Below are 24,794 nucleotides of genomic sequence, written 5' to 3'. Positions count from 1 at the left end.
CTTGGTTCACCCATCCCACAACAATAATGAATAATTCACTTCCAGTGACTCTCAGTCTCATATACATTCAAAAGCCTGCCAAGTCAGGCTACATCCACTTACCTAGGATTAAGTCTCATTGAATTAATTCTTACTTCTGAGAAGACATATATAAGATTGAGCTGTTAGTTTTGTCTTTGGTATTAAATTGATAGATTGGGATCTTCTGGTAGATTTCTGTGTGATCTGAAGTACGTCAGCAAGTATTTCAAGTTGTTTTGTGTCTCCCCACCCACATACTGTGTTATACTGCTGAAGTGAAGAAATTGGAGCACGGTAACTAGGAGACAGTTTCTGTATGGCAGGACTGTGACCTCAGTTCATTTCTGATATTTAGAATTCCTTCTTTGTCTGTTGCACAGGGCTATAGTTGGTGGATCTTGGATTCTAGTAACAAATTACCGTATTTTTTGTCCCATAGGACGCTCCGTCCCATAGGACGCACCTAGTTTTTTGGGGGGGAAATAAAGGAACCGACCCCTCTCGCTCTCCAGGCTTCAGTGAAAGCCTGCATTCGCCCCATAGGACGCACCCAGATTTCCCCTTCATTTTTTTGGAGGGGAAAAAGTGCATCCTATAGGGCGAAAAATACAGCAGATAGCACAAATTTTCCCGCCCTGATCTTAATTCAGATGCTCAAAGTGAAGAAGAACTCTTTCTTTTTTCTTTTCTTTATAAATATTCAAAATTTCATAGCTATGTGTATGTTTTTAATACAGTATTCCCCAACAACAATTTCTTTTTATAAAGCAAGGGTGATCCATTACAGTAAATTTCTGCAGCTGTTAAGTCCGAATAAGGGACATACCACGAGCAAATTCCAGAGGGGTATTCATGATGGTCTGTTGTAGTAAAGACACAAGTCTTGTACCATCTTAAAGACTAACAAGTTTATTGTGGCATGAGATATCATGGACTAAGCAAACTTCATTTTCTTATGTCAAAATAAATCATAAATATTTATGATGGCATAAAGTTGTTTTTTTTACATTTTAAACATATTAGCAGATGGCAAGCACCTTCAAAATCTTAATAATTAGATTTTGGATCAGGATGTGACTGTGAATTTGCATTAGAATGGCAATGGCTTATCTACCTGTGTTATTCAAAGAGTTTTAGGTCCATTAGCAGAACTGAATTATGAAACTTATCTGCAAGGCAAGATAGAGGATTATGTATTGACATTACATTGTTCATTCTTTTTGAGCAGACTGTACAGGTTAGGATTTGCTATTTAATTCTCAACAGTACTGGATGCTTTATTGAAAGGTCACTGAATTACTTGCATGAACATGCAGTGCAATCTTTTATATATTTCAAAATTCAATAAACAAATGTGGATGAAGGCAAGTAGATTACAGTGTATAAGCATGATGATGTTTGAAATAATCAAAATATTCCTAAAAAGGAAACCTCAACCCAAATGTTAAATGTCATGTGGGTCGGATAATAGAAATAGCAGCATGAAATGGATGAAAGGGTGTGGGAAATCTACCACGGCATCATCTCTATGTTTGATTATCCTATGTGCAAGCAGAGAACTACATTGTTCTTTTGTGACCAGTAAGTTACTTTGGGATGAAGCAGCTATAATATAAAATCCCTCAGTGATACAGTGGACCCTGGCTTTCTCCTGCTTTTGCAAGTGAAATAGCAGACATGCATACCAACAAATTGAAAATTGGCAACCAATCATGCCTTTCCCCAATGGCTTTTGTAGTTTTAAAATAACCGCATGACTGCCCGTATGGTTGTCCATTTATCATTGTCTACTAATTCAAAAAGAAAAGGGAAAGCCTTTTTAAATGAACAAAACTGTTCCAAGAATAAGGAGTGGGGACAGGTTTTCTGGGTGTCGTAGGAGGATCAAGCCTATCTGTACCATGTACAGCTGCTTTCTGCTTGAAGCTAGAAGAACCCTTTCTACTCCCTCCCACCCAATCCCTCTAGTGAAGAGAACTGAATGTTTGGGTAGAGAACGCCAAAGATGTTTCCAGAGCAGCCCCACTGCTTTAGAAACATTCTTATAGGTGTGCGTACAGGGTGTGCCAGGTGAACCCAAGTACACCCTAATGTTGTATGGAGTGGCAGCCCAGCTCCCTCAGCTGCCACAACCGTATGTAGAAGGGAGGAGGATGGAAGAAGATAAGAGAGAAACACAGGCAGAATGCAAGGAGTAGATCTGCAGTCTCTGCCTGCATCTGTCTGTGGTGGTGAATGGGACATTGGGCACAAGTTGGAATAATAAGAGTGGAGGAATGTGTCTGTATTTTTTATTTTTTATGTAAAGTTTAGTTGTTAATTAAAACAATTAAGCTTTGTTTGATTAATAAAAACAATGCCCTCTTTGATCATGCTTTCAACCACTTTAAAAGAAAAAATCCCTGAGTGCACACCCTAATGAATATCAATGATGATGGTATATATTTTTAGAAATAACTGTTGAAATGCAGGACAGTACCAAGAATGTGAAACAGAAGGGTGGAGGAGAAGTCATCCAGGGGAAGGACAATCTACCTACCTACCTACCTACCTACCTACCTACCTACCTACCTACCTTTGTCAAGTCCCAACCACTGTTGTGAGTCGCAAAACAGTGGAAGAATAACAAGACTGAAACAACCCGCCCCCCCCAATGTATGGCAGCATGGGCGTAGCCAATGGGCAACTGCGCCCCCATCAAGTAAAACAATAGAAATACTCAACTAACTGACCAATCACGTCGGTTCTGCCCCTCCCCCCACAAAAGTGCTGGGTACGTCCATGTATGCAAGTTAATATTCCAATCGCCCCCGCGCACACATTCGGACCCGTTTGCAAATATAAAGCCCCTTACTCTCTGAGTAGACGTGTAATAGGATTGTGCTGTTAAAATACTTTTCAACCCAAAAATAGTTTTCTGTTGCATTGCATTGTTCTTTAAGGATACTGCAGAGTCTGGACATTTTTTAAACCCCTCCATCATATACCTGAAACATAGCTGTCAACTTTTCCCTTTTCTTGCGAGGAATCCTATTCGAAATAAGGGGATTTCCCTTATAAAAAGGGAAACGTTGACAGCTATGACCTGAAAACCGGTATATAGAGGTTAAAATAAGGAAGAAGTGCCTTCAGCAGGGCGCAATTGCGGGGTCGGGCAACGGTGGTGAGCGGGAGTGTGTTGAGGCAGTCAACACGACAGCGCAATAAAAATCAAACTCGGAAAGTATTGGCAAGCGAAGGGCAGAAACTTCCGCCGAGCGTCGTCTCCCGTCTGAGCATGCGCGCTTTCCGCGGCACTTCATGTCCGTTTCCCTCTTCGCTCTGTGGCCTGCTTCGGGAGACTGGCGCATGCGTGCTGAAGAGGAAGCGATTCATCCCCACGGTTCCAGGAGCGGGACCCGGACCGGGTGCGGCCCCGCTGCTGGGGCGATGGGCTGAGCCTGAGCTGGGGAAGTCCGCAGTTGCCGGCGGGCAACGGGCGGCCAGGCGTCGGCGGCGTCGGCGTCTCCTCCTCGTCCTCCTGTCCGAGGATGGAGAGAGCCATGGAGCAGCTCAACCGCCTCACCAGGTCCCTACGCCGCGCCCGCACCGTCGAGCTGCCCGAAGGTGAGCAGAGGGGGGCGGCAGTGGAGGGGGGCTTGGCGGAGGCCGGGGAGCGCGGAGCAAGCCGAGGGCGGGCGCTGGGTGGAAGGCGGCGAGCGGGGACCTCGATGAGGGCTGGCAGCTTGGATAGGAGGAAGCATCCCCTGGGGAGAAGAGAAAGGACGAGGGGACACTTCCTCAGTCCAGGAGCCTCGAGGCTTTACGGGGCAAAAGTTGTGGCCTCTAGCCTCGGAGCCCTGTCCTCCTAATCCCGGGTGTACATGTAGGGAGCCTACTCTCGCCGGCGTTGCTTCTTTAGGGGGGGGATGCACTCTGTGCGTGCTCAGAGGCGCTCTGGGGACTGTTCCCGGGTTCCAGCCGGTGGTGATCTCAAGAGCGAGCCCAGAGCAAAGCTGGAAGCATGTGTGTGTGTGCGCGCGCGAGGTGGATCTGTTTCCAGATCCATCTGTTTCTTCGAGAGTGGCCGGAGTGTCGCTCCAAGAATCAGGGTTTCAACAGGGGTTGTGTTTCTGTTGCCAGGTTTCAGCGCTGGGATGTGTGAAGTAGGGCTAATGACTTCAGGCATGCCAGATCTGCTTGGTTTGTTTTTGTACTAAAAACCCAGGACCTACCAAACAGAGTTAGGCGCAGAAAACAAGCAGTTCTACATAAAGAACAGAGTGCCTCTGAGCATATTCTGAACCTAGGAATTTTCTTTCCGTATCAGAACGGGACTGAGTTTAGTCCTTTCACATAAATTCCAACCCTAGTTTGTTTTCTTCATTTCAGTAGCCTAGTGAAAAAGTGTTTTATTAATGCTGCTGGGAAACAGTGTTGTTAAAGGGCTTCCTAATCTGCCTACAAAGTATAAGCGTCATCCTAGCAACTGTGAGCAACTGTTTTCCAGGGCATGCAGGGAATAGGAGTATGTAAGGATGCAGTCTGGGTTTCTTCTAGTAATCAATATTTAATAGTATGACTATTGACAAAAATGTGTGCGCAAATCTTGCTGATGTGTTCTATGAGTTACAAGCTTGAGGAATGGTCAGGTGGTGGTGTGGAATGCTGGAAGGCAAGTGAAAGGTGGAATTAAGAGTAGAATATTTTGCTAAGTTTGTGCCTCCATATGTGACATAATTATAATTTAATTTCTACACAGATAACGAAACTGCTGTTTACACTTTAATGCCAATGGTAATGGCTGACCAACATAGGTGAGTCTTCATATCTAAACAGTGGATCTACAGTAGCACCATTTTTTAATAGTGTGGTGTATATATATACACATTTGTTTAATTTTGAAATCAGGTCAGGTTTTTTTTGTCCTAATAGTACCAGGCCTGAAACTTATTGTTTTTCATGAGAAAGCATAAACAAGCTGGATGAAAGGCTTTTTGGCCAAGCTGTGTTTGGAAGAAACACACATGTTAAATCAACTGTGTTTCTTTAGTGATATTTCTCCCAAAGCAGAGCAATTTTTTCTTAGTAGCTACACACATAGGGTCAGTGTATAGCCCTTGCCCAATCCCCTAGTACAGGATACAATTTACACAAGGATGATTCGAACTCATTTCCAAATAATAAGTACCTATTCGATTTGAGGGAGAAGAAAGAAATTGAAGAAGAAAGAGGAAACTAAATGAGAAATAATAATTTTCTAGTGAATACTTATGTTGTACAAACTGACTCACTTTTTTAGGATTGATGTTTAAACTTCAGAGGCTTAACAGGTAATGCATTCAATAGTGACATGAAAATAGATTGTTTTCTTTTTAGAAAGTCAATTTACCTAATTTCTATGTGCATCTATGGGAGCATAAATTCTTTTGAAGTATTTCTACTGAAGCTATTTGAATTTGGCTGGGTACCTGTGTTTATATTGTGTAGTAGGTTGGAGTTTCTGTTTTCTTCTTCAGTGATGTGGCACACACAGCAGACATCTGCCCGCTATTACGAGTAGTTGAAAACACAGATATTTTGCTAAATAAAATGAACTTTTTGCTTTAGATCTGTTTCAGAGTTGCTGTCAAATTCAAAGTTTGATGTCAATTATGCATTTGGACGTGTGAAGAGGAGCTTGCTTCATATTGCAGCTAAGTAAGCCAACTTTCCAAAGCCCGGGGAATGTTACAGTGTAAAAGGCAGATTTACATTAGTTTTCTAGATTGCTGTTTCTTGCTTTCGGTTTATTACTATTTTTGCCTGTCATGTTGAATGTGCTTGGCTTGGCAGTAATGGTGCATATAAAACATAAGAAAGAACCCTGTTGTTGCCATAACAAATGCTTATCTAGTACAGCACTTTGTGATCCCAGCAGCTGGTATTCAGGACTAATCCAGCTATCATTCCTAGTAGCTATAGATGGTGTTACCGTCCATGGATTTGTCTAATCCCTAAAACCACAGAGCCTAGGACTTGCCAATAAGAAGGTCAGCGGTTCGAATTCCCGCGATGGGGTGAGCTCCCGTTGCTCAGTCCCTGCTCCTGCCAACCTAGCAGTTCGAAAGCACGTCAGAGTGCAAGTAGATAAATAGGTACTGCTCCGGCAGGAAGGTAAACGCCGTTTCCGTGCGCTGCTCTGGTTCGCCAGAAGCGGCTTAGTCATGCTGGCCACATGATTTGGAAGCTGTACGCCGGCTCCCTCGGCCAGTAAAGCAAGATGAGAGCCGCAACCCCAGAGTTGTCCACGACTGGACCTAACAGCCAGGGGTCCCTTTACCTTTAAGTTGGAGGCTACAGTGTGTGGTTCATCTTTTCCACTATATAGATTAGTTTCCCCCAACTTGGTGCTCTCCAGACAGTTTTGGACTATGGTCATTGATTAGAGATTATGGGAGTTGGGCTATAATTCCCATCCTCCCTCACTATTGGCCATGCTGACTGTGGTAGATGGGAATTGTAGTTCAACCTTGGCAGGGCCACAGGTTAACATTGATTCTGCTTTACATAATGCTGTTTGTATTGGAAGTTATCTTTTTCTAGTCAAGCTGCTTTAACCTTTTGTTAAAACCTTTCTAACCTCTTTCCACAGCTGTGGATCAGTTGAATGCCTAGTTCTGCTGTTAAAGAAAGGTGCAAACCCTAACTATCAAGACATTTCAGGGTGCACGTCACTTCATTTGGCTGCTAGAAATGGGTAAGAGATGCAGCTTTTTACATTTAGCTTTTTATTCCTAAATTGAATAGTCTTTCAATAATAGTAGTTCTTCTGTCGTACAGAAGCTCTGTAGCCAAGCAAAAGCCACATTTGTTTCATTGCTCCACAGACTGAATTGGGAGTCACAAGTGGCTTTTGTGGCTATGAGTGCTTATGCCCAGCTATGGTTAGCTGTTTGGACCAGGAGAGCCTGGTCTTAGTTGTTTATGCTCTAGTTATCTTTTGCCCTGATATACATTTAATAAACAACATAAGTTCAGTTTGTGTAATTTTTTTTAAAATGAAAAGAATAATGAAAGTCAGGTCTCCAGGTACACAGACCACCCTACGGAATGCCTAGCTTGCAGAATATATAATTTGCTTTTTAAGGGGACACTCGCTAATCATGCCATGTGCAATAAATTTCCAGCCCTAAGAAACTAGGGAGGAAGCTGAGAAAGTCTTGTTTTATTGGGCTTGTGGCCAATATGTAATTTGTTTTCCGCACAGCCAGAAGAAATGTATGAGCAAGCTGCTAGAGTACAGCGCTGATGTCAACATTTGTAATAATGAGGGCCTGACAGCAGTAAGTCGTGCAATTTTGTTCCTATTACCCTTCACTTAAATATTGCCGTTCTATGATCATCCCTAAACTTGCTTATTTCACTGCTTGACCTTCTTCCAATAATCAAGAAATGTAATGAGCTGTACTTACAGTCCTTGTTAGTTAATGGAAATAATACATCTTGTGTTCTGAAAATTGTATTTCTGGCTGGTGATGCTGAATTGCTGTTTAATCTGTAAAATATGTTCATGTGCGCCGGGTTGTACTATTTAAAAATGCAGTCTTCTGCAGTGACTTCTTACTGTAAAGATTTGACTTGGCATGTGATGTGAAACTAATGTCATAATATACATTGATGCATGGACTGGTGCAGCAATTTCCCCCCATCCATTATGCTCAAAATTTTGTGCTGTTTTGTTTTTTAGATCACCACCACCAAATCCTTAGTCTTTTACCTTATTTGAAGTAAAATACAACTATGAGAGGTTAATAATGGTTTTGCCATGAACACTTGAGTGCCTGTTGTTTGAAGGTGCTCTGAGTGCCTTAAGACAGTGGCCCCCAAACAAGCCACTGGCCACCAGAGGGAAGTGCCTGTGAGGAGGGGAGTGCCAGCTTAACTGCTATTGGGCAAAGGCTCTTGAAGGGGCTTTGCCCAATGATGCTTAGGCAAGAAGTTTCTCTGTGTGACTTCTCTATTACACCCTCGTCTTCAGCAGCAGTCTCTCTTGCCAGAATCCAGGAGAGAGTGGCGGAGAGGATGGGGGGGAGCAGTGGATTGGCAGAATCTTCTGGTCCCAATAAGCAGTAACACCACTGTAAGCAACAGTGCAGTGCTCAACCTCATGCATTGTGACTACAAGCGAGCCTCTCCCACTGTCCCTTTCTGGTCTGCAGCTGGGAAGGTTGATAGGTGGGCCGTTTCCTGGTTTGGCTGCCAATCTCCAGCATTCCTCCCAATCTCGGAACTGCGGAGGTGGCGGGGATAACTGTTGGAATGATTTCCATCCATTTCTGCAGCTTTAAAGTTGGGTAAAGTTTGCTCATGATGCTCACCCACCTTGCTATTAGTACTGCTAAGGAATAGAATGGTGACAGCAGTCACAAAATTAAAAGACGCCTGCTTCTTGGGAGAAAGGTGATGATAAACCTAGACAGCATCTTAAAAAGCAGAGACATCACATTGCCGACAAAGGTACGTATTGTTAAAGCTAAAGTTTTCCCAGGAGTGATGTGTGGAAGTGAGAGCTGGACCATCAAGAAGACTGATCGCCGAAGAATTGATGCTTTTGAATTATGGTGCTGGAGGAGACTCCTGAGAGTCCCATGGACTGCAAGAAGATCAATCCTATCCATTCTGCAGGAAATCAGCCCTGAGTGCTCACTGGAAGGACACATCCTGAAGCTCCAGTACTTTGGCCACCTCATGAGAAGACTCCCTGGAAAAGACCCTGATGTTGGGAAAGATTGAGGGCACAAGGAGAAGGGGATGACAGAGGACGAGATGGATGGACAGTGTTCTCAAAGCTACCAGCATGAGTTTGACCAAACTGGGAGGCAGTGGAAGACAGGAGGGCCTGGCGTGCTCTGGTCCATGGGGTCATGAAGAGTCGGACACGACTAAACGACTAAACGACTAAACAACAACAACAAAGGAATAGAATAGGCATGCTGTTGAATGTTAGTTTCCTTGGGTGGGGTGGCAAGCATTGTTGGAACAGCTGGGCTAGGTAGATGTACAGCTTTACCTGGCAAGGACTCTGTATAAAGACAGACAAAGGCAAATGCAGAAGTTGGATGTCATTAAACTCTTGCTGTTTGTTCTAGATGAAAAGAGTTTGCAATGTGAGTATGGGAGTTCAAAGAGCCAGCGTGGCATACTGGTTAGAGTGTTGGACTTGGGAGAAGCTCACTTGAAGCTCACTAGGCCAGTGATCTTAGGCTAGTCACTGTGCCAGTCTAACTTAACTCATGTTACTGTTGCGTTCATGAAATATTGTGCTTGTGTAGAGAATACCATGTACAGCAGGTTTGGAGAAAGGTGGGATATAAGTTTAAGGTAATTGGGGGGGGGGGACCCTGTAGCGTTCCTGGAGCATCCCCTTTTTCATAGGGTATGTCTTAGATTGCAACCCTCTGCATTCATGTTGGAATCTGGATGTCCTGTGTTTCTAGTATATTCGTTTTCCTAAAGGAAGAGGAAAATGTGTTCCTTGCCTGGTGCAGGTTTCTGTGAGTCCCTCTTTCATGCACAGTTGGAAATTTCAAGTTATTAAGAGTGCTTGTTTATTCAATACTCATGAATATTAAGCCATTGATTGGCACCTAAATCCCTTTTATAGGATTACAAATAACATTAATACTAATATTTCCCTTTCCCTCAAATTTCATTATTTAGATTTCTTGAATTTACTTGCTGAATGTATTTCTCTCCCTGGTCGGCGCTTTGTTTTGTTTTTCATATCCAGATCCATTGGCTTGCTGTGAATGGGCGGACAGAATTGCTTCACGATCTTGTACAGCATGTTACCAATGTAGATGTTGAAGATGCGATGGGGCAGACAGCACTTCATGTGGCTTGCCAAAATGGCCACAAGACGGTAGGCTCATGAGCAAAACTTACAGTTTTAAGGGCTTGCAGTGTAAGTATTTTGTGGCAAAGAGGCCCATTAACAGAAAACGTCAGGTGTTTGGACTCTCAACTGATGGTACTCCTAAGGAATTGCTTGTTCTTGTAGTTCTTTCGCTTCTGCTTAGAAACGGCTTTATAGTGCAGCTGGTTCCGTAGTAGGCTAATGAGTTACTTAGGAGATGACAGATTTTTCTGCAGTGTTGTTTCATGAACGCTTTTTACAAAAGTTAATTAATTGGGACCAGTCTAATAATTAGGAATACATAGTTTATTTTAATAGGCTTTGGCTGGAAACTAGATTTATACACATACTTAATGACGTATTCTACAAAGGCCCAAATTCAGTTGGGTGAAATTCAGTTGTTAATTCAGAATTGGTCCCCTTGAAATTAGTGAATAATAAATCTCTGTTAAACTTGAAAATGTAGGTGGTAGAGAAATTACCGTAGTTTTCGCCCCATAGGACGCACCTAGATTTTTTGGGGGGGAAATAAAGAAAAAAAAATTATTTCTCCCCTAGGCGCGGGGCTGGCGCGGGGGAAGCCCGAGCTTCCCCCGACCCCAGCCCCCAGAACAGGCTGCTGCCTGCAAGCCTTGCGAGCCCGGCGAGCCCGGCGCCAGGCTTGCGAACATCTGCCCGAAGCACGAGGCATGCTCTGCAGCGCGCCCCGTGCTTCGGGCTGCAGGCTGCCACCCGCAAGCCTTGCGCGCCCAGTGGGACCTCCCGCCGGGCGCGCAAGGCTTGCAGATAGCTTCCTGAAGCCTGGAGAGCGAGATGGGTCGATGCGCACCTACGCCTCTCGCTCTCCAGGCTTCAGCGAAAGCCTGCATTCGCCCCATAAGACACACACACATTTCCCCTTCATTTTTGGAGGGGAAAAAGTGCGTCCTATAGGGCGAAAAATACGATAAATCTGTAAGCTTAACTAGTTTTTTTTAAAATATGCCACTGTAAATGATATATTTTCTGCTTTTTTGGGGGGGGAGGTAACTTAAAGAAGTAACAGTACAATCCTAGATGTGTATACTTGGAAGTAAGTTGTAGTGAATTCCCCTAATCTTAAATAAATGGGATAGGAATGCAGTTCAATTGTGCATATTTGTAGATTAATTTCATTCAGGTTTTTTTTCCTTCCCAAAAGACAGTTCAATGTCTTCTGGATAGTGGTGCAGATATCAACAGGCCCAACGTTTCGGGAGCAACTCCACTCTACTTTGCTTGCAGGTATGGTTTGTTTGTTTTAAAATTACTTTATTAAATGTTGGAAGTTCATAATATCTGAGGAAATCAGGGGAATGTTGACTTAGGTTTGCAAAATCTGTTCTTCACCACGAGGATCACTGAATAACCTTGCATTAATCACTCTTTTGGCCTTCTTGAACCTATTAATCTTGCATGGTACTGAATCAGGCTGGTGGCACACATAGCCTAGTAGTGGATGCTCTGACTGACGCAGAGGTCTTTCCTGGCCTTGCTAACAGAGGTTCTTTCAAATGGAGATGCCAGGGTTTGCTGCTGGGACCTTGTACATGCCAACCAGGTGCTCTGCCACTGAGTTAACTGAACTATGGTTCTTCTTGGCTGGAGCTTAATTTTTTATTTAATGCCATAATCAAAGTATGATGTAGACCATGGGTAGACAAACTAAGGGCCGCGGCCCGGATCAGGCCCAATTGCCGTCTGGATCTGACCCATGGATGGTCCGGGAATCGCCGCGTGGCTTGCCAGTGCATGCGTTCTTTACCTCTCCCTCACGCCGGTGCCTCCTCCCTCCCTCCTCCCGGCTTCTCTCCGCCCTGCCTAGAGGAGGAAGGGGGCTGGGCTTTGTTGGTGCCAGCAGCAGCAGCGCTTGAGCAGCTGCCATTTTAAGCAGCCCCTCTCTGGAGCCCTTTCGTGAGCCGCTCATCATCCCACTGCTGCCGCAGCCCCTGCCGCTCGCAAGATACAGGTAAGCAGCCACCGGGGCTCATGATGCTCTTGCATCATCCCCCCCCCAAAATATAGTCCGCTCCCCACAAGGTTTGAGGGACAGTGGACCAGCCCCCTGCTGAAAAAGTTTGCTGACCGCTGATGTAGACCATTACACTGTACTGAGGATTTATAAATATTATAAACATTGAATCAGCACTCACTCAGTGTTTTTCATTGTATTCTCTTCAAATGCATTAAACTTCTTAGGGGCTGCAGGGGTGGAATATGGTATCTTCTTTCCCTCAGTCCAAGGTTTAAACATCCCAAGAAAATCATATCTAGGACGTCTTGAAGCTTTATGTTTTCTTCTTTTGAAAGTATTTATTTCCCCCTCCTTTTGGTTATAAGTACCATTTATATTTGAAAGCTAGACAGAATTTATAAACACCTTGCTTCTATTTGCTGATCCAAACAATTCCCTTGCTGCTTCTGATTTATATTTAGAAAATCTTGAACACCCTTCAGTCAAGTGCCTTTAATACTTCTTTCATTTTTGAAATATTGCGTGGATTCAGGAAGGAAGGCTAATAGAACATGCACTGAATGAATCTTATAACTTCTTTATGATTTATTTAGCCACGGCCAAAGAGACACTGCACAGATCCTTTTGATGAGAGGAGCCAAATATTTGCCAGACAAAAACGGGGTCACACCACTTGATCTCTGTGTACAGGTACAAATTCGCTTCAGGTTCCCATATCTTGCTTAAAACTACTGTTGAGTGCCCATTGTAACCTTTTCCTGTTAGTTGGAAGGTGTTGTTGGAGGGTGGTGTTGTAAGTGGCTGTTGTTTCTTGTTTCTGTGCAATGGTAAAAATTCTGTCTCTTCTCCGCTTTCCCCTTTGCCCAGAGGAGCATATTCATTGTACCACAGGGAGATGCATGACTTGCCCTCCATGTATTAGTTTGGGCCTGGAAACATGGAAAGAGGATTCATGAGTCACTTGTGCATCGTGTGTCAGTTCCACATCCTAATATACAAAGCCCTAATTAGATTATATGCCTCCAGTTAGAGGCTTCTGTGTTCTGTGCAGTGCCTGTGATATTACTGAATCTAAGCAGATGTTAAATTCTTATGAAGTAACTCTTAGAACTCAAATCTGAACGCCGGGAGTAATTGTGTGCAGAGTTCTGCCTTGAATGATATTTCATCTAATCCTAGTCAATGAAATAAATAATTACATGGAAATCAGGTCCCCCCACCAATGCTGAATTCAGCCATTAATGTATTCATTAAAAAATGCCACACTGCAGTTTGAAGTCCAACATTTTATATTAATTAAGCTTTTTATTATTTTAAGGCCTTTATACTGCTTTACATATACACAGTATCCAAAGTGGTGTACAGTCGTACCTTGGAAGTCGGAACAGAATCCGTTCCGGAAGTCCGTTTGACTTCCAAAACATTCGGAAATCAAAGCATGGCCTGCAAAATTAGTTCACAAACCGGAACAGTCACTCCCGGGTTTGTGGCATTCGGGAGCCAAAACGTTCGAGAACTAAGCTGTTTGAAAACCAAGGTACGACTTTATAGCACTATTAAGATGTAGCATAATCAATAAAATCATGTAAAATCTTAGTACAACCACAATCACAATAGTAATCACAATAAAACAAAATCTTCAGTATCCTCTAGTTGGCAAATGCCTGGATCAACAAGCATGTTTTTAGCATGTGTAGAAAACATAGACATCATCTGCTGTATCTCCTTAGGAAGGCTGCTCCACATTTCCTAGGTGTTCTGGAGATGAATTTCTAAGGGTTGTGGTACCACCAAGAGGGCCACACCTGCTTATCTCAGTGCGCAAGCAGGTCTATAAGTAAGGTGTGTTTTCTTTGGGGAGCCAAGTTGTTTAGCTTTCACAATAGAAAGTTCTATAAGGTAGAAGTAGAAGTTATTTATGTGGTAGGAAACAAGCACAAATTGTGCTAATGGGTCCTTGCCTCCTCTTCCCACCCTAAAATACATTATTTGATCTGAGCCTCTATATTCTCTCACACAAATGGACTTCCCCAAGAATTGAAAAGGGAGGCTTCAATATTGAGATGTGAGTTTAGAACACTTACCCCTATTTTTCATTTCTATTGGTTTTTTTAATTGATCTTGCTTCCTTGCAGCATACCCCTTTAAAATTGTATTTATGTTTGCATTTCATTTAATAATGTATTTCAGTTATGAAGGATGTAATTTAAATTATTGCTTAAATAAAAATCCTCTCTTTTTCAGGGTGGCTATGGAGAGACTTGCGAAATCCTGATACAGCATCATCCTAGACTTTTCCAAACAATTATTCAAATGACACAGAATGAAGAACTTAGAGAAAACATGGTGAATTCAGTTATCTTCTGATGTTTAGTCTCCAACCCAATGTGTTAATCAGTTAGGTTTTACAAATTACAGCAGTTTTTTTAATTAAAAAAAGGTTTAATGGTTTTTAAACAAATACAAAAACAAGAACTATTAACCACTTATCCAGCATTACATCTAATAGTGCTTGCTCTATCCATTGACTTTAGACATAAGCTTACAGATTCAGTGTCCAAACATATTACTTATTGTAACCTCTCCACCGGGAGGATTGAGCAGTTGGTATAATAGGTCTTGATTTTGGTCGTTAACATAGTTAAAGAAAGAGGTCCACAGTTCTTGGAAGATGTCTCTTTTAGTTATGCATTTAATTGCCCTCGTGTGTCTGGTGAGATGCTCAAACATTGCCGCATCCTATATAATACTTTAAAAACTATAGCAGTTTGGTGATAGCCCTACTTGTGTTAGAAATTATTGGTTGACATTGGTTGGTTGGTTTAACATTTTAAGTTACTGTCTGGTGTGTTCAAAAAATTTGTGACTGTTTCCCCCCCCCCCCCTGTATCTAGTTACGGCAAGTCCTAGAACACTTGTCTCAGCAGAATGAAAACCAGTACCTTAAAATTTTGACTAGTCTTGCTGAGGTGGCTACAACAAATGGTCACAAACTACTCAGGTAAGTTGGGCCCTCACCACAAATAATTTATTCTCTTAGGTTTCCTCTATGTGTGTGTGTGTGTGTGTGTGTGTGGTTTTTCTCCTGCGACAGAATATTTTAACTCCCACCAAAGCACATTTACTTAAACATAGGTTGAAAGGTGCTGACTAACTTGCTTAACCTTCTTAAGTCTTTGCTGCTGTCAGCCAGAAGAAACAAACCATGCCCGCCGAATGTGCAACTACATTGGTGGCATTTGTGTACGTGGATACGTAAGATGTACCGTTTATGCCTGTGTCACTCCCCCTGCCCCATGGTTATTTGGAAAGGGAAAATAGTATGGCAATTCATTGGGTGGCCTGCTCCCGTGACCTAAATTCTCTGTTTATAAAATGCGGAGTTGAGGGAACAAAACAAGACGTCTAAACAATTGATAGGCTGAAGAGCAGAGCTGTGGTGCTGTGCCAGTGGAGAATTGACGGGTCTGTGGCTGTAGCTATTTTGAAGATTTTGATTTGGGTCATAAGGAAGTCTCTCCATTATACTGAAGCATTTCGTGGCTTGTGCTTTCCAGCTTGTCAAGTAATTACGAAGCTCAAATGAAGAGCCTGCTGAGAATCGTGAGGATATTTTGTCATGTCTTTCGACTTGGGCCATCCACTCCCAATAATGGAAATGACATGGGGTACAATGGAAATAAAACTCCAAGAAGCCAAGTGTTCAAGGTCAGAAAAGTAGTTGACGTTATTAGGAAGATAGACCTTAAAGAGATGAATTTCACAAAGCATGCATTCATTAATCAGGCATCTCATGAGGAGGACGTAAGTTTATTGATACCCATTTTAAGTTGGGACCACTTGCTTTTTCTTTATAATCAATGCTTAACTTAACTGATTGCCATATATTTCAAAATGTTTCTCATTTTATTTCCCTCAAGATCATCCTGTGTAGCATGATACGGAGTGTCCTAGAAATTGCATACCCCAGTCCTAATTTTATAAATATCATTGCTTCTGCTGAAGTGTGGTTGATATGATAGCCTTACTTTAGGAAACACTTGGAATTTTGTGTGCTTGATTTTTCTGAAAACCCCTCATGTTGTGTTTATAGAGAGACTGAAGAAGTGGGTCTACTGAGGTCATGACCTTGTTGCTAAACTGTAGACCTTTTTAGTTATGGATCTCTTTTTCCCCTTTGCATAAAATCTAAGGTCGTTTTCTCGCACATGTATGAGTGGAAGGAGAGCTGCTGCTCTTTGCAGCGTCTGAGAGATGTGTGGGTACCACAGCCACATGGACAATCTTTATCACAAGAGTTTTCTTACTCAATAGGCTTCAAATACTGTCCCCATATTTGCTATGGTGGAAGTCAGTCCTCTTTTTGCCCCTTTCCCTGTTATATTTAGTGACACATAAGATACAAGTATGGCAACTGCAATATTTCTTCATACAACCGTTAATATGGATATAATTATAGGCCACCAAAACCTGTTGCCAAATTTGTCTATGGGGACTACACAGTTTTTGAGCACACTCAAAACATATGAACTGCTATGTTAGTTAGTATTACATAGGAATATGCTTATCATTGGGTCAGCAAGACTCACGGGTGGCAGATTATCTTGTCTGCGAGTTTAAAATCTTAGGGGGAAAAAGAGAAAAAACCAGCAAGGGAGGGAGAAAGTAAATGTAAAAAGTTACACCGTGCAAAACTATAGGAAAACAAGAGGAATAGGCAAAAATAACTTTCTCCTAGAAACACAAATGGATAGGAATTCGATAAAAAAATGGTCTTTTCACATAAAAAAATAGAATTTTGTTTAGGAGTGAATACCTAAGAAATCTGAAGTATAAAATAAGGAAGCTTACATTTCCCTCTAAATCTTTAAAGTAATGTTTTCTGAAATTTTGCTCTGGCATTCTTTCTGCGAAACCTCAAGCCTATTCACAGAAAAAGGGAAATATTTAAAGTGGTAGGAGTTTGTCTTGGTCATTTCTTACCTTGTGCTAACTTTAAGTTCTGGTCTGTGGTCTATTCAAGGCTATGACAGGATTCTGGCTCTCATTTGGTGCAGGGCGTGGTGTTCATAAAACCAGCATAACCCATAATGAAGACTTGATTTATACCTTTGGGGATCTCTGTAGCCCGTCTAACTGCTTAGTAGTTGTCTGCGTACTAACTATTAGTAACAATATGAAATGATTTTTTTTGGCAAAACCATAATGTCAGCATGGCTTTTAATCAAATTGACTATTTTCCTTTGCAGATGCTCCATAGAGATGGAGGATATGGGAGAAAACTTGTTTCATTTTTTAAAAATATAGCTTTACTAGAGTCCTAATAGCTTCCCTATAGTAATCTACAAATACATCTATTGGTCTGCTTTAAATTCAGTTTCTCTTGTGCTTTGCAGCCTCTGGAATTACTCTGGCACTCATTAGATGAATGGTTAGCTCTAATATCTGCAGAGCTGATGAAAAACAAAAGAGACTCTGCCAATATCACTTCTATTTTACTGAAGCAAAAGGGACCAGATCAACAAGATGGCGCTCCTACACATATATTTGATGTTGCCGCATCAGAGAAGAGCACAGCATTACCTATGGACATGGGGGACCCTAAAATGTATGAAGTTGGCAGTACGCAAGAAGCTTATGCAGATTGCCAGGATGTTATTTCCGTGACAGCAAACCGGCTGAGTGCTGTCATTCAGGCATTTTATATGTGTTGCTCCTGTCAGATGCCTCAAGGGTGAGAAGCCTCAGACTTGCACACCTTTTCTTTGACACATTCCAGATCCATAATGCTTTCTTTAAAAAAAAAAAAAGGCTGAAAGGTTGGCTGTAAACCTGAGGTTAGAAAAGGGATGGGAAGCCATGTTCTAGATTTTGTTGGACTCCAGTCCTGGCCAGTATGGCTGGTGTTCAGGGATTATTGTATTTATAGTCCAACAACATCTGGAAGGTCACAGCTTTCTCTTTCCTGGGATACAATAGGCCTTCATGAAGCTTTCAGCAATCATGGTGTAGCAATAAGTCATTTTGTGCAGGTTCTAGTAGCTTCCTACTTTTTTGGACCAGCCATTCCTAACAATTCCTACCGTCCAGCACAGCTTTCCAGATTCTAATTCTCCCCAAATTGGCTGAACCTCATTAAAGTTTTTCATTACGCTGGCTGTTGCTTCATGGACTATAGTTTTTCCAGCACAGGCACGAGACAGGACCTTTACAGAAAGTGTTGTGTAAGCTGAAACATTTGTTCTGGCTTTTTATTTGAGAAGAGAAAAAGGCACCCTCAATAAAAAGCTGGCAGTCCAGCAAGTAACAGCCCTCTTTTATGGACAGCAGGTATCTTTGACAAAAGGAGTCATCGGATAACTTAAATTATAAATTGGCTTGTGTAAACTTTTACTGTTACTACAAAGAAAATGATAGTTACACTAATTAGCCTTTCTCATGTAGGACCGATCTAGACCAATTATGAGACTAAGGAAATGCAGGCCTGACTGCATAGGAATGTGTTAGTGATTTTTCACTTCTGCAGTGCCTCAGGGAAAAGTATGTATCTTCCCATCTTTTCATGTATTGTGGAAAGCTGAGCAGATGGCCTTTCTGTTATCTATATCACTGGAATGCAAGGTCAGAAAAACATACTCTGCATATCTGCTCTGTAGATGTTAGGATTCCTGTACTTCCAGGGCCCAAATTAGAACCATCCATGTATGTTCAGTCGAATGTGATGCCAGCAGAATTCTAGAATATTGTTGGAAATAAAAACTAGCGCTCAAGGCTTTTTTGTTTCATTTTTTTGAACAACTTTCAGGGTTCAAACAGTTGGCTGGGGTGGATGGGAAGCATTTTTAAATTTTAGTGGTTTAGTGAAGGAGAGTCACTAAACCACTACAATTTCTGGTCCAAATGTCTGAAGCCATAGTAACTGAAGGCTACAGGAGACATTTGCACATTGTTTTCTCTCCAAAGAACTCAGTGTGATTTATGTGGTGTTGGTTCCCATTGCATGCTCACTATAATCCTGTGTTACTGTATTAAAGTTTGAGACTCTGTCTTGTTCAGGGTCTGATGCTTGATAAAATTATATCTTTTGTTAGATTGCTGCAGGAGGTTGAGGCCCCCCCCTATAAAAACAGCTTCTCTAATCTGAAATGAGTGATTTTAAGAAAGCTGCTGCAGACTAAATTGTTTGGATTGCCTCCTGGAAAAGATAATTCTGTGACGGGTTGTTGTCTTTAGATTTGGATACTTTGTTAATCTGATTTTTTTTTTATTGCAGAATGACATCTCCTCGCTTCATAGAGTTTGTCTGCAAACATGACAATGTTCTTAAATGCTTTGTAAACCGGTATGTCACCAGAAATTAACATTTTCATGAAATATTTCCCATGAGATTAAAAACTTCAGTCTAATGGACTGAGTTTGTGTAACTTGGTGTGTTGTATAAAACACCATGCTTCATATTCCAGTACTACTCCATACATTAGTCTGCTGATCTGAATGCTATAGTTCACCATAGGGTAGCATTGAATGTGAGAGTTATCATTTTCGTAATATGTGCACTACCATTAGATCTCTTATCACATTTGTTTTATATTCAGGACGAAACGGAAGCCAGCCACTTCCGTCTATTTCTGTGCTATTATTTCATTTGTGAGCACTTACTCTTTTGGAATCACAGGAGTGATATTTGCACACCCTCCGTAATGTGTGCATGATTAAGTGGAATCATAATTTCTTCAAAACTGGGCACGTTTCTTAATCTTAATCTTTTTTTCCAGAAATCCCAAAATTATTTTTGATCACTTCCACTTTCTTCTTGAGTGTCCTGAACTCATGTCCAGATTCATGCACATCATAAAAGCACAAGTGAGTGTTGAAAACATATTTAATGTGTATTACAATCTGTGGCTCAATTTCTAAAACATATATATTAAAGGTACATATTTCAGTTTGCAAAAAACCATGTGGGTTAGAAGCCAGAAATGAAGCTAAATTTATAAATATGCTATTCACCTTCATTTAGGTTTATACTTCAATTCAAATGAACAAAATTCTTTACGGTCCTGTCTTTCATTATAATGTTGTGTGAAAGAAAGCATTGTAAGTTACATGTTTTTCCCAGATGAGGAACCTTGGTTGAGAGAGGAAGACTTGTTATTCAGTGAATTATCCTGACCTGAGATTTTAATTGAACTGGATTCAGTGTACTGCATGCCTACGGGAGCTTTGAGCATCAGCCTGCTATACCACTAGGAAAATACCTTTGTAAACTGAGGAAGTTTTCAAAAGTATCTTTGGCCTATTGCTATCCCAAGTTGTTAAGAGAATCAGTCAAAAATTCCACTGGACTAACACAAAGAAAGGCTCTTCTGGATCCTGGCCTATTACTCGGTTTAACCCTTTAATTCCTTCCTGTTTCATGATACATCTGACACACTTGATCTTGTGTGTGTGTTTTTCCTCCACTTAGCCCTTTAAAGATCGCTGTGAATGGTTTTATGAGCACTTGCATTCAGGGCAGCCAGACTCGGACATGGTTCATAGGCCAGTGAATGAAAATGATATTCTGCTGGTCCACAGAGGTAAGGAATTTCGCTCGAGCCATCCTCTCCATTCAAAACCCTTCTGTGCAGACAAAAGTAAAGGAATTAATTGGTTTTCATATTTAGATTCTATTTTTAGGAGCAGCTGCGAAGTTGTATCTAAAGCAAATTGTGCAAAGCTGAAACAGGGAATTGCTGTCCGTTTCCATGGCGAAGAAGGCATGGTGAGTGTAATTGTATATAATGTGTAAAAGCATCGTTTTTATGAGATGCATTTTAAAATAGGATAGCAGTTCTGAAACTCTCATAGTAAGTCTAAGCTAAGTAGGGAGGAAAACCTACCTGGGCCTGTTTGCTCACTGATGGATATGCCAGGCTCTGATGTAGGTAGATCAAGACAGGAAAATGTCTGAAAGCGAAGACCTTGCAGAGTAAATGCTTATCAGAAGAATAGTGTATCACTTTTAGGGCTTTTGCTGTTGGTTGTGAACAGCACAATTGTTCGTGATAGTAGTTTGCAGACCCTTGCGAGTATTGATTCACCATTTTCTATACCAGGCACCCCCAAACTCGGCCCTCCAGATGTTTTGGGACTACGATTCCCATCATCCCTGACCACTGGTCCTGTTAGCTAGGGATGATGGGAATTGTAGTCCCAAAACAGCTGGAGGGCCGAGTTTGGGGATGCCTGTCCTATACCAAGACATACAGAAATGTGCTGGGCAGTATAACACAGTGTAAAAATTTGAGCCATGTTTCTTAAGAAGGATCACAAGACCTGATGGGCTTTTTTTCTCTTACAAAAATACATTATATGAATTGATATTTTTAACAGAAAAAATAGGACAGAAAAAATAGGACAGAAAAACGAATATACAAAACTCTATCTGAAGTATTTCACCTTGTGTTTTGCACCCAGGGTCAAGGCGTGGTACGTGAGTGGTTTGATATCTTATCCAATGAGATAGTTAACCCAGATTATGGCCTTTTTACTCAATCAGCTGATGGTAGGTTGGAATCTCCTTTCTCTTACAATAGCTCGAAGCTAATCATGAACAGCAAACCAAGACTGTGCCAGAAATAATCTAAAACTCTCAGAATTTTACATTTGGCTCTCAAAAAGTGTAAGTATGAGCCTTTTAAAAGAGTTCACTTCCTAATGTATAAAGGAGAGGGTTTTGAGATTAAACATTCATCCGTGCTAGATTTATATTTTTAAATTTTTACATGTATTCAATTATATTCCTTACTTTTTTTCTTTAAACCGCAGCCCACCACAGTTTCCCAAAAATTGCTGCTTTAACACCCTACAGTTTCAAGGTCAGATTGCCAACCTTCAGCCAAAAGCTCCATTTGGCTTATTGATCAATTTCCTGGACTATGTGTTCTCGGTCTGAAGGTGGAACAGATAGTTTTGTGTAATACCTAATAAAATAATTCTGACACTAGGATTGTTTTTGTGAAAATGGAGATGTAGGAGAAGGAATAATACGTTGGCAACAAGCAAACATTGGGTGATGTCCAACAAAGTTGTTCCATTAATGTGAGGGCTTCTGGCTAAGCAATGAAATGTCCTCTTCCTATATTTCCCCACAGTCTGTTCTGGGGTTCCCAAAATCCTCCAGTGCTAATTTGCAGAGCACATGTTGGGAGCAGATAGGGAGGAAAAGTTCTGTTGCACAAATGAAAATCATTGTACTAACATTGGATACTGCCGATTGTTTTTAATAAAAGGTATCTTCAGAGTGAAATTAAATTTACAGTAGTACCTTGGAAGTCGAACGGAATCCGTTCTGGAAGTGTTCGAAAACCAAAGTGTGGCTTCTGATTGGCTGCAGGAAGCTCCTGCGGCCAATCGGAAGCCGCAGCAGACGTTCGGCTTCCAAAAGAATGTCTGGAAACTGGAAAACTTTTTGATTGTTTGCGAGCCAAATTATTTGAGAACTAGGCTGTTTGAAAACCAAGGTATGACTGTATGATAGAAATTAAGGTTATATTTCTCAAATTTATTTTATTTAATTTTTAACTGCATTTTTTTTAAAAAGTGGAATTTTGCAGGCCACATTTTCTTTTGTACTGATGCTGAATTACAGAAAACAAATCAAATGTTAGTGTTTTAGACAGCCTGAAAGCCTGTAAGTGAAACCTAATACTTACATTTTTTTGACAATAGGAACCACTTTCCAGCCAAATAGCAACTCTTCTGTAAATCCTGATCACTTGAACTACTTCAGATTTGCTGGACAGATCTTGGGCTTAGCACTGAATCACAGACAGCTGGTCAACATTTACTTCACAAGGTCATTCTACAAGCATATTCTTGGTATGGTTCCAGCAGTCTTGAATCTTCTCGTGATGCGCAGTGTATCATGCAGTCCGGCTAAAGAGATGTCCTGCACTGTATTTCAATTTCATTCTTACCCCGTTCCTGAGCTCAGCAAGAGTTAGGTTGTTATAAAGACCCTCCTGTACTAACAGGGATGCTGTGGACCTGAGCAGCAATTTGCAACGGAACTTTTTTTTTAAAAAAAAATGAAAACATGCTTCATGTCTGCCCCCGTCCTCCTTTTAGATTTGTTTTGGCTTTTTAATTTAATTTGCTAAACTATTGGGTCAAATTCACACCTTTTGGAATGAATGGGAAAATCAGAGCAGCTGCTAAATTAACAGTTTACTAGAAAACATTTGTTTATGGATTATATGGCTGTTATATATCTGCTATCCCTGCTGTCCTGCACTGTTTCAGTGTGTCTGTAGATGGCAGTGCTTTACCACAAATAAAACAGAACACAGCAAAAACGGTTCCTGAACTAGCAGGCATGAAGGGATTTTTCTTTGCGTTTTTCCAAGGCATTCCTGTAAACTACCAAGACGTGGCATCTATTGATCCAGAGTATGGCAAGAACTTGCAGTGGATTCTAGATAATGACATCAGTGACTTGGGGCTGGAGCTGACCTTTTCTGTTGAGACGGATGTGTTTGGAGCAATGGAGGAAGTGCCTTTGAAACCAGGGGGTGCAAGTATAATTGTCACACAGGAAAACAAAGTGAGTAAGATATTTGCATTTGATGCCTCTTGACCCTTTCTAGCTGAGACCTGTGGCAAGAGGCTGGTTTTCCATGAAGTACAATGTGCCCTGAGTAAAACAGTACCTATTACTGAGATTGTCCTCCTGTCCTATTTTGACCTCTCCAGAAGACTGAAGCAAAGCAACATTGGAGGCACAGGTACACAGTATGATCTGAATTTCTTGAAGCAAGCCCACTGGATGAGCCTGTAGCAGCTTGTTCAGAAACATTTCTATACCACTTGCCACATTCATTAAAATCATCATCTGAAACTCACATGCCACAGATACAATCAGAAAATATAGGACAACTGAAGGGAATCATTGGGGGAAGTCTGAGTAAAGAGAGATGTTTATAACAAATATCAGAAGAACCCTAGCACATTCTAGAAAAGCTGCCAGTGTAGAGGGCTTAACTTCATCTGGGCCTTGCTGTGGTTTAGTTAGGGACTCTTCATGTCCTTAATGTGAATTAAGAACCTCTGAGCATGCACAGAGTATCTCTACTTCACTACTGAGTAACCATACCCAATGCACACAATCGCTCAGAAGCAAGTCCTATTGAGTTCATGGGACTTACTCCCAGGCAAAAGGGCACCATGTTTTCTGCCTAAATATCCTTCTCAGGAAGATCTCTGTGCATGGATATCCATTTTGGTTTTACATTTCCATGCTGAATCTTTTTAGAATACCACCTGACATGTTAGCCAACGGCCACTTGGTGTCACTTGGTTGTGTTTTTGGCGCTTTGGATGCTTTCATAATGCAGGACGCTAATTTCTGTTGAAACAAAAGAGAGTTTTGTGCAAGTAATACCTGTTTGTGCTATCCTGTGCCTTGATCTTTTTAACATTTTATGGTAGCCAAGTAGACTACTATTCCCCACATTGTGCATGAAGATGAATATTCCAGTCGTTGAAGAGTTACGTTGTAGAGTACCTGGGGAAAAAGGCAAATATTGTCCTTGCTTCCAGTATTTATAAGACTGCATGTTTGTGAGGAAGGGTGAATGTGGTGCATCAAACTACCACTACTAGCCGCTGCCCGTGATGTCTATGCTCTACCTCCACTGTCAGAATTAGTCTGCTTCTGAATATTGGTTGCTGAGCATCATAGGTGTGTAGAGTGCTGTCGCGCTCAGGTCTTGCTTGCTCACTTCCCAAAGGCATCTGGTTGGCCTCTGTGAGAACAGGATGCTGGACGAGTGGGGCTATTGACTTGGCTTCTGTTCTTAACAACTGGACTTCAGTGTTGCCCTTAAATTCTAAGGGTGGAATCAGGGGGGGAGGAAGGGG

At 41.5% G+C, this 24,794-nt stretch overlaps 1 protein-coding gene across 3 annotated transcripts in view; it reads left to right on the top strand.

Annotated features, from left to right (window-relative positions):
• The first annotated feature begins 3,299 nt into the window (after nucleotides 1-3,299).
• The window catches only part of HACE1 (HECT domain and ankyrin repeat containing E3 ubiquitin protein ligase 1), a 36,108-nt gene continuing 14,613 nt past the window's right edge, over nucleotides 3,300-24,794 (top strand). Inside the window, exons 1-19 of one of the 3 annotated variants that reach the window (XM_083608277.1) lie at nucleotides 3,300-3,627; nucleotides 4,763-4,817; nucleotides 5,611-5,700; nucleotides 6,635-6,739; nucleotides 7,250-7,325; nucleotides 9,773-9,904; nucleotides 11,079-11,161; nucleotides 12,485-12,581; nucleotides 14,136-14,237; nucleotides 14,786-14,892; nucleotides 15,449-15,599; nucleotides 17,288-17,625; nucleotides 19,165-19,233; nucleotides 19,667-19,754; nucleotides 20,359-20,470; nucleotides 20,558-20,655; nucleotides 21,351-21,438; nucleotides 22,605-22,754; nucleotides 23,282-23,478. In XM_083608277.1, coding sequence (XP_083464403.1) covers nucleotides 3,552-3,627; nucleotides 4,763-4,817; nucleotides 5,611-5,700; nucleotides 6,635-6,739; nucleotides 7,250-7,325; nucleotides 9,773-9,904; nucleotides 11,079-11,161; nucleotides 12,485-12,581; nucleotides 14,136-14,237; nucleotides 14,786-14,892; nucleotides 15,449-15,599; nucleotides 17,288-17,625; nucleotides 19,165-19,233; nucleotides 19,667-19,754; nucleotides 20,359-20,470; nucleotides 20,558-20,655; nucleotides 21,351-21,438; nucleotides 22,605-22,754; nucleotides 23,282-23,478 — 2,214 coding nt within the window. In that variant the 5' untranslated portion in view covers nucleotides 3,300-3,551. Of the gene's footprint in view, nucleotides 3,628-4,762; nucleotides 4,818-5,610; nucleotides 5,701-6,634; nucleotides 6,740-7,249; nucleotides 7,326-9,772; nucleotides 9,905-11,078; nucleotides 11,162-12,484; nucleotides 12,582-14,135; nucleotides 14,238-14,785; nucleotides 14,893-15,448; nucleotides 15,696-17,287; nucleotides 17,626-19,164; nucleotides 19,234-19,666; nucleotides 19,755-20,358; nucleotides 20,656-21,350; nucleotides 21,439-22,604; nucleotides 22,755-23,281; nucleotides 23,479-24,794 lie in introns of all 3 variants that reach the window. The other 2 variants (XM_083608276.1, XM_083608275.1) reach the window with 2 other exon arrangements.

This window comes from Podarcis filfolensis, assembly GCF_964270895.1.
Source record: "Podarcis filfolensis genome assembly, chromosome: 3".
Taxonomy (NCBI): Eukaryota; Metazoa; Chordata; class Lepidosauria; order Squamata; family Lacertidae; genus Podarcis; species Podarcis filfolensis.
Note: the sequence above shows the minus strand (reverse complement) of the source record. Positions and strands in the feature narration are given on the sequence as shown.